This window comes from Myotis nattereri (genome assembly GCF_964212035.1).
Source record: "Myotis nattereri genome assembly, chromosome: 4".
Lineage (NCBI taxonomy): Eukaryota > Metazoa > Chordata > Mammalia > Chiroptera > Vespertilionidae > Myotis > Myotis nattereri.
Window position 1 is genome coordinate 106,245,577 of NC_138079.1, and position 16,471 is coordinate 106,262,047.

At 48.0% G+C, this 16,471-nt stretch overlaps 1 protein-coding gene across 1 annotated transcript; it reads left to right on the top strand.

The window, feature by feature from the left end:
* The first annotated feature begins 10,642 nt into the window (after positions 1–10,642).
* Positions 10,643–15,018, top strand: BCKDK (branched chain keto acid dehydrogenase kinase). The gene is made up of 12 exons (XM_081090540.1): positions 10,643–10,752; positions 11,086–11,448; positions 11,574–11,642; positions 11,740–11,850; positions 12,153–12,200; positions 12,281–12,400; positions 12,477–12,575; positions 12,775–12,848; positions 13,199–13,327; positions 13,419–13,508; positions 14,296–14,454; positions 14,548–15,018. The coding sequence occupies exons 2-12, from the start codon at positions 11,254–11,256 to the stop codon at positions 14,690–14,692; spliced, it is 1,239 nt and encodes a 412-aa protein (XP_080946666.1). The 5' UTR covers positions 10,643–10,752; positions 11,086–11,253; the 3' UTR covers positions 14,693–15,018.
* The last annotated feature ends 1,453 nt before the right edge of the window (positions 15,019–16,471 follow it).

The following is a 16,471-nucleotide window of genomic DNA, read 5'->3' on the forward strand; positions in this document are numbered from 1 at the left end:
AAAGGAACTGCTGACATCTTGGTTTTAGCCCAGTGAGACCCCTGTCAGACTCCTGAACTGTAAAGCTGTAAAATAATAAGTTCATGTTATTTTAAGCCACTAAGTGTGTAGTAACTGGTTACAGCAGCAATAGGAAACTAGTACAGACTAGTACTGGGACTTAGGTCTGACCTCTCCCCACAGCCTCCTGGAGTCCCTGTTATCTATGGCTGGTTTCCCCCAGGATGAGTGCTCTAGGCGGGAGCAAGATGGAAACCACAACATCTTTGCCACTTAGCCTCAAAAGTCACACTGTCATTTCTACCTTATCCTATTGGGACAGGTCAGCCCTACGCAGTGTGAGAAGAGACTGCGGAGTGGTATGAATACCAGGAGGTGGGAACCACAGAGGACTTACTGCTGTTCAACGAGTCACTACAGAAATAATGGTGTACAGCAAGCATGTCAAACTTGCAGCCCGCGGGCTGCATGTGGCCCACGACAAATATTTCTGCAGCCCAGTCAATATAACAGTATGTAAGAAACGTTTTAATAAAAATTTCATAACTTAATTGTTACAATATCCTGTTATACATAATCTCTATATATAAAAGGCTAATGACTGACCAACTGCCTGGCCGACCGTCTGACTGACTGGCCGGCCAGTACATATGACGCACACTGGCAATTTAAAAATAAACACTGACTCGCACATGTGTGATGCATATAAAGCTCTCAGAATGGATTTTTTTTATTGTTTTTTTAAAAATATATTTTATTGATTTTTTACAGAGAGGAAGGGAGAGAGATAGAGAGTTAGAAACATCGATGAGAGAGAAACATCGATCAGCTGCCTCCTACACATCTCCTACTGGGGATGTGCCTGCAACCTAGGTACATGTCCCTGACCGGAATCAAACCTGGGACCTTTCAGTCCGCAGGCCGACGCTCTATCCACTGAGCCAAACCAGTTTCGGCTGAATGGATATTATGAAATCCCCCGTGAAATGATTTGTAATGGATCTATTATTGAAGCTACCTTTGGAAAAAGTGTATCTATAGGTAATATTAAAAATATAGCCCTAAAAAAAAAAAATAGCCCTGACCAGTTTGGCTCAATGGATAGAGCGTTGGCCTGCTGAATGAAGGGTCCCGGGTTTGATTCCGATCAAAGGGCACATGCCAGGATTGCGGGCACATCCCCAGTAGCGGGTGTGCAGGAGGCACCTAATCGATGTTTCTCTCATTGATGTTTCTAACTCTCTATCCCTCTCCCTTCCTCTTTGTAAAAAAAAATCAATAAAAAATATATATTAAATTAAAAAAATATATAAATGTGCATTTCTTTATCCAAAAAAATGAGCATACTCATAAATTAAATTAAGAAATTTTGGATATACTCAATGGAGATATTCACACCTATTTGAGTAATGATTCCATCGATTCAATGGATGTTGCCAAAAACAAAAATCTTCCCATTGAATTTCTTAATAGTATCACTCCTTCGGGAATGCTGTGTCATAAATTAAAATTGAAAGTAGGTGCAATCATCATGCTACTGAGAAATCTCAATAGTAAATGGGTTCTTTGTAATGGTACTAGATTTATTATCAAAAAATTGCGACCTATCATAATCAGAGCTGAAGTATTAACAGGATCTGTGGAAGGCGAGGTTGTTCTGATTCCAAGAATTGATTTGTACCCGTCTGACACTGTTTTAGTTAATTCGAAGACAGTTTCCCGTGATGCCAGCATTTGCGATGACTGTTAATAAATCACAAGGACAAACTCTAGACAGAGTAGGAATAGTCCTACCTGAACCCATTTTCGCACATGGTCAGTTATATGTTGCTTTCTCTTGAGTTCAAAGAGCGTGTGACGTTAAAGTTAAAGTTGTAAATACTTTATCCCAAGGGAAATTAGTCAAGCACTCTGAAAGTGTTTTTACTCTTAATGTGGTGTGCAGGGAGATATTAGAATAAGTTTCATCAATTTATCAGTCATTGTTTTAATCAATATTGTTTTTATATCATATTTTTGTTGTTTTTATATCATTTCTTCGTTGTTGTTATATCATGTTATTGTTTATTTATTGATCAAATTATATATTATTTTCTTTTTTTAAATATATTTTTATTGATTTTTTACAGAGAGGAAGGGAGAGGTATAGAGAGTTAGAAACATCAATGGGTGAGAAACATCGATCAGCTGCCTCCTGCACACTCCCTACTGGGAATGTGCCCACAACCAAGGTACATGCCCTTGACTGGAATTGAACCTGGGACCCTTCAGTCCGCAGGCCGAGGCTCTATCCACTGAGCCAAACCAGTTAGGGCAAATTATATATTATTTTCATATACATTTTACTAATTTTCTTTCATCTCTGACACTTCTATTATAGAGAAAGGGCAAATAGTGATAGTAAAATATTTCTTCTAATTAATTTCCTTTTAATGTACATGAACCTGTGCGCTGGGCCACTAATTATTAATAACAAACTACATTGTTTGCTAATGACTGACTGCTATAATCGTGTTGCACTCATTTCCCTTACATGCCTTATGCACAGGCGCACCATTTCTCCCCACTAATATTAGCAGCGAATATTTTAGCAGCCAATTGCCACATCATTAGTCTTGAACTGACTTGTTTGGTGTGTGCAACAGGAAATATTTCGCTTTCGGAGAACAAGAAACATAGGTTTATTTGCATGACTCTTACTAATTTGTGCAGTTATTCAGTGTCTGGTAAGTTAATGTTCAAGAAAAAATATTAATTTTTATTAAAATGTTCTATTATTTTATGTTAACGATGACTCATTTTTTCAGCCCTTGGCATTCAGCATGACTTTATCGAAATCAAGTGGCAGTAAAAATAAACGAAAAATTGCTGATGAACATTGAAATTTCCAAGAAAAGTGGGAATTGGAGTATTTTTGCCGAGAAGTAAAAAATAAAATAATCTGCTTGATACGTAATAATGCTATTAGCGTACCAAAGTTATAACATAAATTAAAATATGATCATTATGAGGCATTAACGGGACAAGAAGAGTTGGAAGAGCTCAAGTTGGGACTGAAAAAACAACAGCTCATGGTCACTGCAGTATCACAAGGGAGTGAAGCGCTACGTCTTGTCGGAGTTGATAGCTAAACTCGAAACCTTTTACTGAAGGTGGTTTCACCAAGGAATGTCTCATTAAAGCTGCAGAAACTGTTTGTCCTGGAAATGGAAGTCTTCTCAACAATCTCTTTGTCTCGAAATACAGTTGCGGAAATTTACTGATTTGGCCGACAATATACGTATTGAGATCGAAGCAAAATCAGCGAGTTTCAAAGCTTTCTCCATCGCCTGTGACGCGAGTACGGACATGGGAGGCGTAGCTCAGTTAGCTGTGTTTCTTCGTGCTTGTAACATGGATTTCAACATTTTCGAGGAATTATTGGAACCAGTACCGATCGATGCATAACACTAGTACAGTACAAGATCTATGTAATTATGTTTTTAAACTTCTGCAAAAATACAATCCACCTCTCTCAAAATTAACTTCTGTAGCTACAAATGGAGCTCCTTTGACGACCTGAAACAACAATGGTTTCGTGGCATTTCTGCAAAAAAACCCAAAGTGAAAATTATGATGGATCCAAGATTCATCATACGCATTGCATTATACATCAAGAAATATTATGCACACACACACAAAAAAACAGCCCAAAACAAAACAAAACAAAACAAAAAGAAATAAATAAAAAATAATAAACTAAAAAAAGAAGAATTATGTGCGAAGGTAATAAACATGGGAAATGTGTTGACATCTATAAAAAAATTATTAATTTCATAAGATCTCAAAGTTTAAATCAGCCACAGTTCTCTGCTTTCTTAAGTGAATTAGACAGTGAATATTCCAGCTTGTCCTACTATACCGAGGTACCTTGGCTCTCCTGCTCCAAGGTTCTTAAACAATTCTAGGACTTGAAAGACGAAATATGTCAGTTCTTAATAACTAAAAATCAAGACACAAGCCTGATTATATATATATTTGATTTCAGAGAGCAAGGGCAAGATAGAAAATCAACGATGAGAATCACTGATCGACTGCTTCCTGCACATCCCCTACTGGGGATCGAGCCTGCAACCCAGGCATGTGCCTTGACCGGAATCGAACCCAGACTGTTTAGTCCACAGGTCGCCGCTCTATCCACTGAGCCAAACCAGGTAGGGCAAGCCTGTTTTTTTTTTTAAATAAATTAAATCTTTATTGTTCAGATTATTACAGTTGTTCCTCTTTTCCCCCCCATAACTCCCCTCCACCCGGTTCCCACCCCACCCTCTGCCCTTACCCCCCCGCCCCGTCCTCATCCATAGGTGTACGATTTTTGTCCAGTCTCTTCCCTCACCCCCCACACCCCTTTCCCCCCCAGAATAGTCAGTCCGCTCCCTTTCTATGCCCCTGATTCTATTATAATCACCAGTTCATTCTGTTCATCAGATTATTTATTCACTTGATTTTTAGATTCGCTTGTTGAATCTAAAAATGTGTATTTGTGTTCACAATTTGTATCTTTACCTTTTTCTTCATCTTCTTCCTTTTCTTAAAGGATACCTTTCAGCATTTCATATAATACTGGTTTGGTGGTGATGAGCTCCTTTAGCTTTTCCTTATCTGTGAAGCTCTTTATCTGACCTTCAATTCTGAATGATAGCTTTGCTGGGTAAAGTAATCTTGGTTGTAGGTTCTTGGTATTCATCACTTTGAATATTTCTTGCCACTCTCTTCTGGCCTGCATAGTTTCTGTTGAGAAATCAGCTGACAGTCATATGGGTACTCCCTTGTAGGTAACTGACTTTTTTTCTCTTGCTGCTTTTAAGATTCTCTCTTTGTCTTTTGCTCTTGGCATTTTAATTATGATGTGTCTTGATGTGGTCCTTTTTGGATTCCTTTTGTTTGGGGTTCTCTGTGCTTCCTGGACTTGTAAGTCTATTTCTTTCACCAGGTAGGGGAAGATTTCTGTCATTATTTCTTCAAATAGGTATTCAATATCTTGCTCTCTCTCTTCTTCTGGCACCCCCATAATTTGGATGTTGGTTCACTTGAAGTTGTCCCAGAGGCTCCTTACACTATCTTCATATTTTTGGATTCTTTTTTCTTTTTGTTTTTCCGGTTGGGTGATTTTTGCTTCTTTGTATTTCAAATCTTTGACTTGATTCTTGCGATCATCTAGTCGGCTGTTGAAACTCTGTATAATATTCTTTATTTCAGTCAGTGTATGCTTAATTTCTAGTTGGTCCTTGTTCATATCCTCGAGGGTCTTACTAGATTTCTTGAGGGTCTCACTAAATTTATCGGCGGTTTCTAGAAAATTCTTGAAAAACTTTATAAGTTTGGTTTTGAACTCTATATCCAGTAGTTTGCTTTCCTCCATTTCTGTCATTTGTGACCTGTTTCTTTGTCTCCGCATTTTTTATGCTTCCCTGTGTTGATAGAGTGGCTTTCTGTGCTAGGTGTCCTATAGGGCCCAGTGGCTCAGCCTCCCCATTTAGCTGGGGTGGACACTCTTGGTGCACCCCTTTGTGAGCTGTGTGCACAGTCTTGTTGTAGTTAAGCCTTGATTGTTGTAGGTATCACTGAGAGGAACTGACCTCCAGGCCAACTGGCTATGAGAATCAGCTGTGTCTACAGTGGGAGAACTTCTGTGCTGGAGACACCCTTATGGGGCAAGACTTGCTTCAGTGGGGCTTTGGTGCTCACTGAGTCTGCCCCCTGAGTGTGTCCCTTATGAATCTGAGGAGTTGTAATCTAGATGGTCCCGCTCTGACCACTGGGTACACTGGCTCTTGGATCTCTAAGGAGGTGCTAATTTAGCCTCTTCCTGAGGCTACCCAGCAGGAGCTATGGAGAGATCTGCAGATACCTGTTCTTTGTTTGGGATTTGGAGGTGCCCAGATGAGGCCCAGCTGTGAAGCAATGCAAGCTGCTGTGGGGCCTTGGGCCTTCTTTTGGAAGTTCTGGGTCTCACTGACCCAGCTGCAGTTTGTTAGGTAATTTTCAGATTGCAAAGGGCCAGGCCTTTCATATGCAAAAGCCTCTGCACACAGTTTGGGTGGGGTGAGGTCTCAGGGAATCAACAGGGTGGAGCAAACAGCTATGGCAGATCCTCAGTCCTGCCCTAAGAGGCCCCGCTTCTCAGTGTCCCGGTAATCGCTGCAAGCACCTCTGAGAGAAAGCCGCCCTCGAGTTCTGCCCGATGCCAGACAGTCCAGTTTGTCCTCGTATGAGTCTGGGTCTCCAGAGATTTGCCCAGAACTGGAGTCAGGGCCGTCGGGAGCTTGTGATGCCCTCCCGATTGAAAAAGACAACCGTGTCCTCAGTTGCCAGCCCTTTCCACGTGCACCTCTGTACCTCTGTACTTTACTTTCGCACCTCCTCTGAGTCTCAGTGTGCTTTTCTCTTTCCTTCTAGTTGTAGAATTTCCACTCAGCCAGCCTTCCTGTGGTTCTGGATGATGTCCGTTTTGTCTTTTAGTTGTATTTTTGAAGTGGTTGTGCGAGGCAGCAATTTCCAGTGTTTACCTACGCTGCCATCTTGGTTTCTGGGCAAGCCTGTTTTTTGACACAATATGGTTGCAAGATTTATCCTTCATGGTTGATATAACAAAACACTTATATGATTTAACTTAAAACCGCAAGGAAAAGATCAGATTATTACAAACATGTGTCACCAAGTCAAAGCATTCAAATGTAAGCTAGTTCTTTGGGAAAAGCAATTGAAAAATGAAGATTTAATGCACTTTCCAACATGCAACATGAACAAATCAAGTTCAGGTGAAACTGCATCATATCAAAAGTACGCAGAAAAAATTATAAACCTTAGAACTGAATTTGAAACAAGGTTTGCAGATTTTAAATTTTTGGAAGACAGGTTTCCTTTGTTCAAGTTTTTCAATAAATATAGAATCAATACCTAATCAAATGCAATTGGAATTGATTGAGATGCAGTGTGATTCAGATTTAACGGCAAAATTCAATGATGTTGGTGTGCCTGAATTTTACAAATATTTACCTGCCAGGTTTGAAAATACTTGAAAATTCACATATGAAATTATTTCCATGTTTGGAAGTACTTATTGGTGTGAGCAGTTATTTACAATTCTGAAAGGAAATAAGTCTCCTGTCAGATCCAGAATTACTGACATTCACCTTGGGTCAGTTTTGAAAGTAATCATTGTGAACAAAATTTCCCCCAAAGTAGGAAAGATAGCAGCAGAGAGATGCCAAGTGTCAGGAAGAAAACATTAAAATTTCTCATTGCTCTTGTTCTTTTTTTATACTATACTTTTTGAAATAAACCTACGTCTCTATGAAAATTGCAGCTTTTGTTTTTTGGCGGCCCACGTAAACTTAGACCTTGTTTATTTGCCCCGTGTTAGCCTTTGAGTTTGACATGCTTGGTGTAAAGCAATAACAATTATTTTAGTTTACCTCACAGCTTTCAGGGGTTAGGAATTTTGTCTGGCAGTTCTGGCTCACATAATTGCAGGCAGATGATGGCTGTGCTGGAACCATGGGAGACTAAAGCAGCTGAGGGAGAACCTAGGAGCTCTCTCTCTTCTTGTGGTCTCAGGGTCTGTCCATGTGGTCTCTCTTAGGGGTTAGTTTGGGCTTCCTCGTAGCATGGCAGCCTCCAGGCTATAATGGCCAGCTTCCAACATTGTCCTTAATGATTTCCACCTCCTGGTATCCATACCATTGTGTAGCCTCTTCCCACACTACACAGGGCTGACTGTGCCCAAGAGGGCAATACAGAAACGACGGTGTGTGACTTTAGAGGGTAAGTCCTAGAGACATTGTGGCCCCCATCTTGCTTCCTCTTAGATCACTTATCCTGAGAGAAGCCAGCCATAGATAACAGGAACTTTCCATTTCAATAGCTCAGAAAATAAAGCCCAATATTTCTATCACTTTAAAACAAACGTTTACTGAGCACCTGTTATGTGCCAGGGTTAGGGGCCCGGAATAAATCAGTAAAGCAGACAATTATTCATGCCCTGGTCTCGCATTTTAGAAAAGGAAAAGAAAATGAGCTGTTATATTAAATACATAAAGTATATAGTATGTTGGTGGTGCTAAATGCTACGGATAAAATAAAAAGTAGAGCACAGTTGGGGAGGATGGGGGTTATTGCCATTTTAAATAGGACAGTCAGGGTGTGCTTCATTCAGTTGACATTTGGGCAAAAGGACACGAGGGAGCAAGCTATGCAGATATCCTGGGGATGTTCCAGGTACAGGAAACAGCTAGTGAGAGGCCTGGGGAGGAATGTGCCTGGTATGTTTAGGGAACAGGAGTCCAGTGTGGCTGGAGCCAGGGAGCGTGGAGGTAAGAACCCAGAGGAAAGAGGAGGTGGGGGAGGGGGGGAGGGCTTTCTGGGCTTCAGTTCTCTCACCTGTGAAATGAGCAGAATAATAGTATATATCTCAGAGAGCTGTTATGAAGGTGAAATTAGTACATATAAGGCTATCGGAAGAGTGCCTGACCACTGTCCGCTAAATGAGTCACAGTTATTCTGGCAGAGGGACCATGGGATGCGTGTCCAATCGCAGCCGCTGGGGGGCAGCAGAGTGTGGGCCGAGCGCCAGTCCGGCGGGCCCAGGCAAAGCCTTGATGTTCGCGCACGCCTCCCGCCCCCGTGGCAGCCAGAGCTGCCAGCGCCGTGACGGGTCCCCACGGCGGCTACGTGGGCGCCGAGTTCTGGCACACTGCTCGCACCCGCGCCCTTGCTTCTCTGCGCACGCTCCTGGCCGGGGCACCCTCCCCTCTCCCTTCTTCCACGGGCTCAAGCAGTGCCTGCCTCCGGAGCTGAGTGGCCTCCTGACTTTACTCCAGGATATTGCCAAGAGGTTGGAAAAGAAAGGGTGGGAGGGTGTGTGTGTGTGTGCGTGTGCGAGTGTGAGCGAGTGTGAGCGAGTGTGTGTGTGTGTGTGTGTGTGAATGAGTGTGCGTGTGAGAGGGAGTGTGAGTGAGTGTATAGTGGGGTGGGGAGCGAAGAGGAAATCCAGAGACTCAGGGTGCCCCTGAGTTTCACTTAACCTTTTATTATTTTCTTATTTTTTAAATATATTTCCACGGATTTTAGAGAGGAAGGGAGAGGGAGAGAGAGATAGAAACATCAATGATGAGAGAGAATCATTGATTGGCTGCCTCCTGCATGCCCCCCACTGGGGATCGAGCCCGCAACCCCGGCATATGCCCTGAACTGGTGACCTCTTGGCTCCTGGGTCGTCGCCCAACCGCCGAGCCACACCAGACTGGGAACTTAACCTTTTAAAAAAAAAAATTAAAAACTTTTAAATATTTTTAAAATACATAACCACGGTAAAGAAAAATCTAGTCAGTACAAGCACACACGCACATGCACACACTGAAAAGTCTCCTATCACCTCTTGCTTGGAAAAAATAACTGTCTTTTCACTGGTTTCTCTGCCTTTGGTCTCACCAGTCCCCATATTCCCCATCATTACAGCCAGAGGATTCTGTCTAAGGGGCAAACCTGACAAGTTAAATCTTTTCCGTGGCTTTCTCCCCTCGTGGTCTGACTCTAGACACCATTCACTCCTCTCCTCCCAGTGTCCGCATGGCTGCAGCCATCTCCTCAGCTTATCCAGGCTACTCTCGATCTTGCCATCATGCCCTTGCCAGTCGCTCCCGTGCCTGGCCGAGTCCTACGCACGCTGCACCTGCACCAACGTCCGCGTCCCTATCTGGTGCTCCCTCCACCTCCTGTGCAGCCCTCCTCACAGCTGACACGGAAACTGTTTCCAGGACAGGGAAGGGTTTTTTACTTGATTCAATACCCGATCTCCTCTCCTGGCACAGAAAAGTCACCCAATCAGTTACTTACAGGCATGAATGAATGGTCACGTCTAACACTTATAGAGTGCTAATCCCACGCCTGGCATTATTCCATGGACATCCCATATATAAATTCACGTAACCACACAACAACCCCAAGGTTGCTACATCCTCATTTTGCCAACATGGAAATTAAAGCATTGAGCAGTTTACGTAACTTGCCTCAGACAGCAAGTGGCTGAGCTGGGGTTTGAACTAGGCAGCCTGGTTTCCGGCAAATTAACCAAGAGCTGGAAGGAGAAAGCCAGACCTCAGGGAAGGAATCCAGTTGTCTCTCTGCGCTTTACATCTAAGGATCTTCTCGCCCTCTCCCGTTTCTCTCCCAGGGAGCCCATTTCATAGACCAGGAGACAGAGGGCCGCACGGAGACCGCAGATAACGCCGGAAGCCCCGGGGAGGGAGTCGTGGAGTTTATTTGGGCGCTCGGGAGCAGGGGCACAGCCAGAAGGAGCGGGCACCCGGGTTGACAGTACTTCGCTCCAAACTACAATTCCCAGGAGGCACCGGGCGCCCACAGCCCACGCGACGTCACCGCGGCAGAGGGCTAGGGCAGCTCTGCTAGCCGGGCCCGGCGGCAGTTGGGCCGTTCCGCTCGGACCCCGGCCCTGGCTCTGGCTCCGCGGTAAGTGGAGCCACAGGCGCAGACCCTTCCCGCAGGGCGCGCCCGCCACCTCCGCCATTATGCCGGACCGCGGCCGTGCGCGGGACGCGGGGTTGGCATCTACCATATGGGGGGGATCCGGGCTGAACCAAGTGACTTGCGCAGGGGGAACCCAGACGGGGGCTCCGGGGTCGCAGCTCCGCTGAACCGGCTCTCGGGCACACAATGCGCTGTGCCGCACGGACGCAGGCCCAGCCGGGGCAGGTTAGGCGGGAGGGCGGGTCCGGAGGCGCTGGGTAGGGGTAGCTCCGTCCCCTGAACGAGGGTGCCCTGGCGCCCGGGCGAGGCTTTTGAGCGGGACGAGCCCGAGGATCCCCTCCGCGCTAGACCACCAGATAGAGCCTCGGGTTGCAGACTAGGGGCTCCGGAAGGCAAGGTCCTGTGCTTGGGAGGTGGTTGAGGGGTAGGGGTAGGGGTAGGAAAAGGGTTAGGGCGAAGGAGATCGCCCAGGTCTGCGGACACCGGTGCCTACGCGAAGAGACGGTGCGGGTCGCCTGGATTCGGACCCTGACAACTCTCCTTTCCTCGTCCCAGTAGATGGGAGCTGCTCCCTGGGGCTGAGCTTGTCGCATCCTCCACCAGCCCTCGCCCCCGAAGTCAAGAGGAGAGCCCCTGCCCCCCGACACCTTGCCCCTTTTGGGGGTCGCCTCCATCTAGCCGGTCCTTAGCACTAGCGGCCGCGCAGTCCGACGAAGGAGCGGGACGATGCTACTGGCGTCGGTGCTGGGAGGTGGCCCCCGGGTGGGGCCGCCGCTCCGGCCCTTCCTCGGGCCTGCGCTCCTGCTCAGGGCCCTCTCCACATCAGCCACCGACACCCACCACGTGGAGATGGCGAGGGAGCGCTCCAAAACCGTCACCTCCTTTTACAACCAGTCCGCCATTGACGTGGCCGCAGAGAAGGTGCGCAGCTGGGGCAGCGAGGTCCGGGTCCCCAGGTGGAGTGGGTGTCCAGGGAAGGCGCGGGGCCGATGTGGGGGTGCAGTGTTGGAGGTCCAGTGCTCAAGCCCCATCTGCCCCTCCTCCAGCCCTCAGTCCGCCTCACTCCGACCATGATGCTCTATTCGGGCCGCTCTCAGGATGGCAGCCACCTTCTGGTAAGGTTCCTGCCCCTTACTTTTCTCTTGGTTCCTGGAGCTCTGGCCCAGCCACTCGGACCCCAGCCCTGCTTTCCCTCCTTTTTTTTTCTACTAGAAAAGTGCCCGGTACTTGCAGCAAGAGTTGCCAGTGAGGATCGCTCACCGCATCAAGGGCTTCCGCAGCCTTCCTTTCATCATTGGCTGCAACCCCACCATCCTGCACGTGGTAAGGTGGCCTCTAGGGAGCATGGGTTTCCCCAGTCGAGGGGGGTCTGAGATCAGTGTGCCCACCACCCAAGGGGCAAATGGGGAGATGGGACCAGAGGGGCAAAGATTTGCCAGCCATAAGGTTTCAGGGTCGCAGAGGACTCAGACCCCAGCCTTCAGAAGCCAAGGCTGCATGTTCATGGAGGCTTGAAAGGCCATGGTGGGGGTTCGAACCTCTTGAATTGGGGTGATGGCATAGGAAGTTGTTCTCTACCCAGTGCCCACAGCATCCTTGTGAATTCCGACACTTTTTCCTTGCAGCACGAGCTGTACATCCGTGCCTTCCAGAAGCTGACAGACTTCCCTCCGGTGAGGGCTGGGCCTGGGCAGGGTGAGGGGTTGAGAGGTCAGGGCTGGACCATCCATCCTCATGCCTCTGTGGCCTGCAGATCAAGGACCAGACAGAAGAAGCCCAATACTGCCAGCTGGTGCGTCAGCTGCTGGACGACCACAAAGATGTGGTGACCCTCTTAGCTGAGGGCCTACGTGAGAGCCGGAAGCACATAGAGGTCAGGGGCAGCACAGTGGTGGCCTGTTGGGGGGCCTGGGGAGGGCACAGCATTATTGAGGCCCCACTGTTTACAGGATGAGAAGCTTGTTCGCTACTTCTTGGACAAGACACTGACGTCCAGGCTTGGGATCCGCATGTTGGCCACACATCACCTGGCGCTGCATGAGGACAAGGTGGGGCGCTGGGACCTTAGGCCCACCTGGGAATGTCAAGCGAGGCAGAGGGGACTAAGCCAGGGGCCCCCTTGGACTGGGGACCTGGGCCGAGTGCCTGGGGAGGGGCTTGGGGCCACTTCAGCAGTCCAGGGGTTGCAAGCATTTGGTGGCCAAGGTGCAGGTCAGCTGCTAGTCCTGACCTTCTTTCTCCTGACAGCCTGACTTTGTCGGCATCATTTGCACTCGCCTCTCGCCAAAGAAGATTATTGAAAAGTGGGTGGACTTTGCCAGGTGAGGCTAGAGCAGCTGAAGCGGGGATGGGGGTGGGTGGTGGGGTCTTTGGGCAGGGAAGCTTGGGTCTGAGCCCTTGCCTGGGGCATGGTCTACGGCAGGATTTCTCAACTGTGACACTATCAGCATTTTGGGTCAGACAATTCTGTTTTGTGAGGGGCTGTCCTGTGCTTGTTAGGATGTTTAGAAGGATCCTTGGCCTTTACTCACTTGACGTTAGCAGTACTTCCCAGTTGTAACAAACAAAAATGTCTTTAGAAATTGCAAAATTTCCCTGGGGGGCATGGAAGAAAAAGCATCTCCAGTTGCGAACCACTGGTCTAGGTCTGAACTCTTGCTCCTACACACAGACGCCTGTGTGAGCACAAGTATGGCAATGCCCCCCGCGTCCGCATCAACGGACATGTGGCTGCTCGATTCCCCTTCATCCCTATGCCCCTGGACTACATCCTGCCGGAGCTGCTCAAGAATGCCATGAGGTGGGCTGGCTGGTATGTTGAAAGACGACAGATGGGGACTGGGGTGAGGCTGGGATACCAACACCCACTACTGGTCTTTCCCACTGTATAGAGCCACGATGGAGAGCCACCTAGACACTCCCTACAACGTCCCAGATGTGGTTATCACGATCGCCAACAACGATATTGATCTCGTCATCAGGTTTGCCCTGAGTGGGTGGACAGGGGTTGTTCCGACACTGTTTTTGACTTGCTGTATGAGCTCAAACCAGTACCTGCCCCACTCTGAGACTTGGTCCCGGGTCACACACGATACTCTGGTCCTGAGATTGCCATGAGCTGGATAAGAACGAGTCCGGGGCCAGGTGCAGGCCCTAGGGCAAGCACGTCAAACTCAAAGGCTAACCGGGCCTTGAAGTAAACAAGGCATGCGGGCGAGTTTGACATTAGCAACTAGGGCCCTCGGGCAGTGGTGGCGAACCTTTTGACCTTGGCCTGTCAGCATTTTGAAAAACCCTAACTTAACTCTGGTGCTGTGTCACATATAGAAATGTTTTGATATTTGCAACCATAGTAAAACAAAGACTTATATTTTTGATATGTATTTTATATATTTAAATGCCATTTAACAAAGAAAAATCAACCACAAAAATGAGTTCGCGTGTCACCTCTGACACGTGTGTCATAGGTTCGCCATCACTGCCCTAGGGCCTTGTCTTCCTTAGCAACTGAGGGGCCTAGAATGGGGGAGGGGTCGGGAGTAAACACTGTGACACTGGGCTCAGAAAGTCAAATCCTGAGAAGGTATAAGAAGTCAGTGGCCCAGGCAGAGGCGAGGATAGAGAAACGAAGCTTATATAAAACAAGGCCTAAGGCTCTAGGTGGACATTCCACCTTTGGCTAAAAGGGACAAGACAGCACTGTCCGCATGGGTGGTAGTGAGCCCCCCGCCAAGCTGAGGCAAGCTCCTATTATCCACATCCTGCCAGGATTTCAGACCGGGGCGGGGGAATCGCTCACAAGGACCTGGACCGGGTTATGGACTACCACTTCACGACAGCTGAGTCCAGCACCCAGGACCCTCGGATCAACCCACTCTTCGGTCACCTGGACATGCACAGTGGTGTCCAGTCAGGACCCATGCATGGGTGAGCCCCCGCTTGGCCATGATGGAGGGGTGCGGGGGCCCTGGAGACTCAAGCCTCTGAAGCTCCTGTCCTGTCCCCTCCCTTCTCCCCCAGCTTTGGCTTCGGGCTGCCCACATCCCGGGCTTACGCGGAGTACCTTGGTGGTTCCCTTCGGCTGCAGTCCCTGCAGGGCATTGGCACGGATGTCTATCTGCGGCTCCGTCACATTGATGGTCGGGAGGAAAGCTTCCGCATCTGACCCTACAGCCCTTGGCCTGCCCGCCTGCCCAGCCTGGGCCACACACCCTGCCAGGACCTTCTGGGCCAGACAGGGTGCCACTGTGCTCCACACCCTGCTGCATCTTGGGTCTTAGGATGCCAAGCAGATGGACTTATATGGAGCCGGACACCACCCCTCCTCAACAGGGTCCACTGTTTCCTGCCTCCAGCCCTTGGAGGGGAGGAAGTGGGGACCCCAGCACTGGCTTCATCTTTCTTGTTCCTGGGGAACCCCATTTTGACCTGCTGTTATTAAAGTTCACATTTTGAATGCCCTCTTGGGCCCCATGTGGGGAGGGCAGGTGAGCTTGTTTCTGATCCCATTCAGGTTCCCTGGGCCCTTGGGTTCAACCTAGTTCATGTCCAGGCGCTTAACTATCCAGACAGAATTTTCCCCAAGTCTCTTGCACGTTGACTTGGTGGGAGTGAGGGTGACTGACAGTTTGTACAAAGACCTTTCATTCATTTCATTTAACAAATGTTTCTGCTTCTCAGACAATATCGAAGGCCCAGGCTGGCCCAGCTTCAGGCTTCATTTCTGACTCTTGCCTTCCTGGCAGTCACAGGTTCTGGAGATGAAGGTCACCAGACTGGGCAACCTCCTGAGCCACCTGATTCCTGAGCCCAAGTAAGGTTAAAAATACCGTCCACCACCTGTGCCTGTTGCTGCCAAGGACAGGAACACACAAGATTGTGCCCTGGCAGGCTCCAGAGGACCATGGGGCCCTGGTAGGGAGATTGAAAGGAACGGGTCCCATAGAGCAGGTGGGTCTCCCTGCCCATCTTGCCAGGGAAGGAGAAAGGCTTGTGGGACTGCTGATGGAGGCGGGGAATGGAGCGGGCACAGGAAACCAGTGACTTGCCAGGCTGAAAGTCTGCTGGCTGCAGTGCAGGGGGTGAGGCTGGAGAGGCAGGTGGCAGCAGTCAGCTACAGGACTCTACTATACAGCAGGGGTGGGGAATGTCTGGCATGGGCCGTATAAAGCCCACAAAATCATTTGGTCGGGCCCTGCCAAGGCATTAGGGGTGAGTTAATTAAATGTCTGAGCAAATATAGCAGGCTAATTTAATATATATATATTTTTATTGATTTCAGAAAGGAAAGGAGAGGGAGAGAGAGATAGAAACATTAATGAGAGAGAATCATCAATCGGCTGCCTCTTGCAGGCCCTACACTGGGAATCAAGCTGGAACCTGGCATGTGCCCTGACTGGGAATCGAACTGTGACCTCCTGGTTCAGAGGTGGACACTTAACCACTGAGCCACGCTGGCCGGGTGCAGGCTAATTTTTAAGTTGATAATTTTGTATGGCCCACTAATGATGTTAAGTGTATCCAAATGGCTCTTGGAAGAAAAAAGGTTCCCCACCTCTCCTGTCTAGCTAAGCAGGGGTCCATGGGTGTGTTTTAAGCTAGGAAAGTATGTATCATCAGGTTGGATTCCCTAGAAGCAGAACCTGAGAAGATTTGCATCCAAGTGATTTGTTGAGAAAACACTCCCAGAAGGGAGTCGGGGAGCATGAAAGGGAAGAAGAGCAGGAGGCCAGGAAAGTTTGTGATCTCAGGTAAAAGTCCAGAGCCAGTAAGTTGTGCCAGAGTTGGAGGCAAGAGAGCTAAGCCCCACAGACACTGGTTAATGTCTGCCGGGAGGTACCTGAAATAGTCCTCAGCTAGTTCAGGCAAAGCTCTTCCCTCAGCCAGAGGGGCATCCGTCAAGTAAGAACCTCTGGGGCTGTCGTTGGAAAACACAGCATGTAGC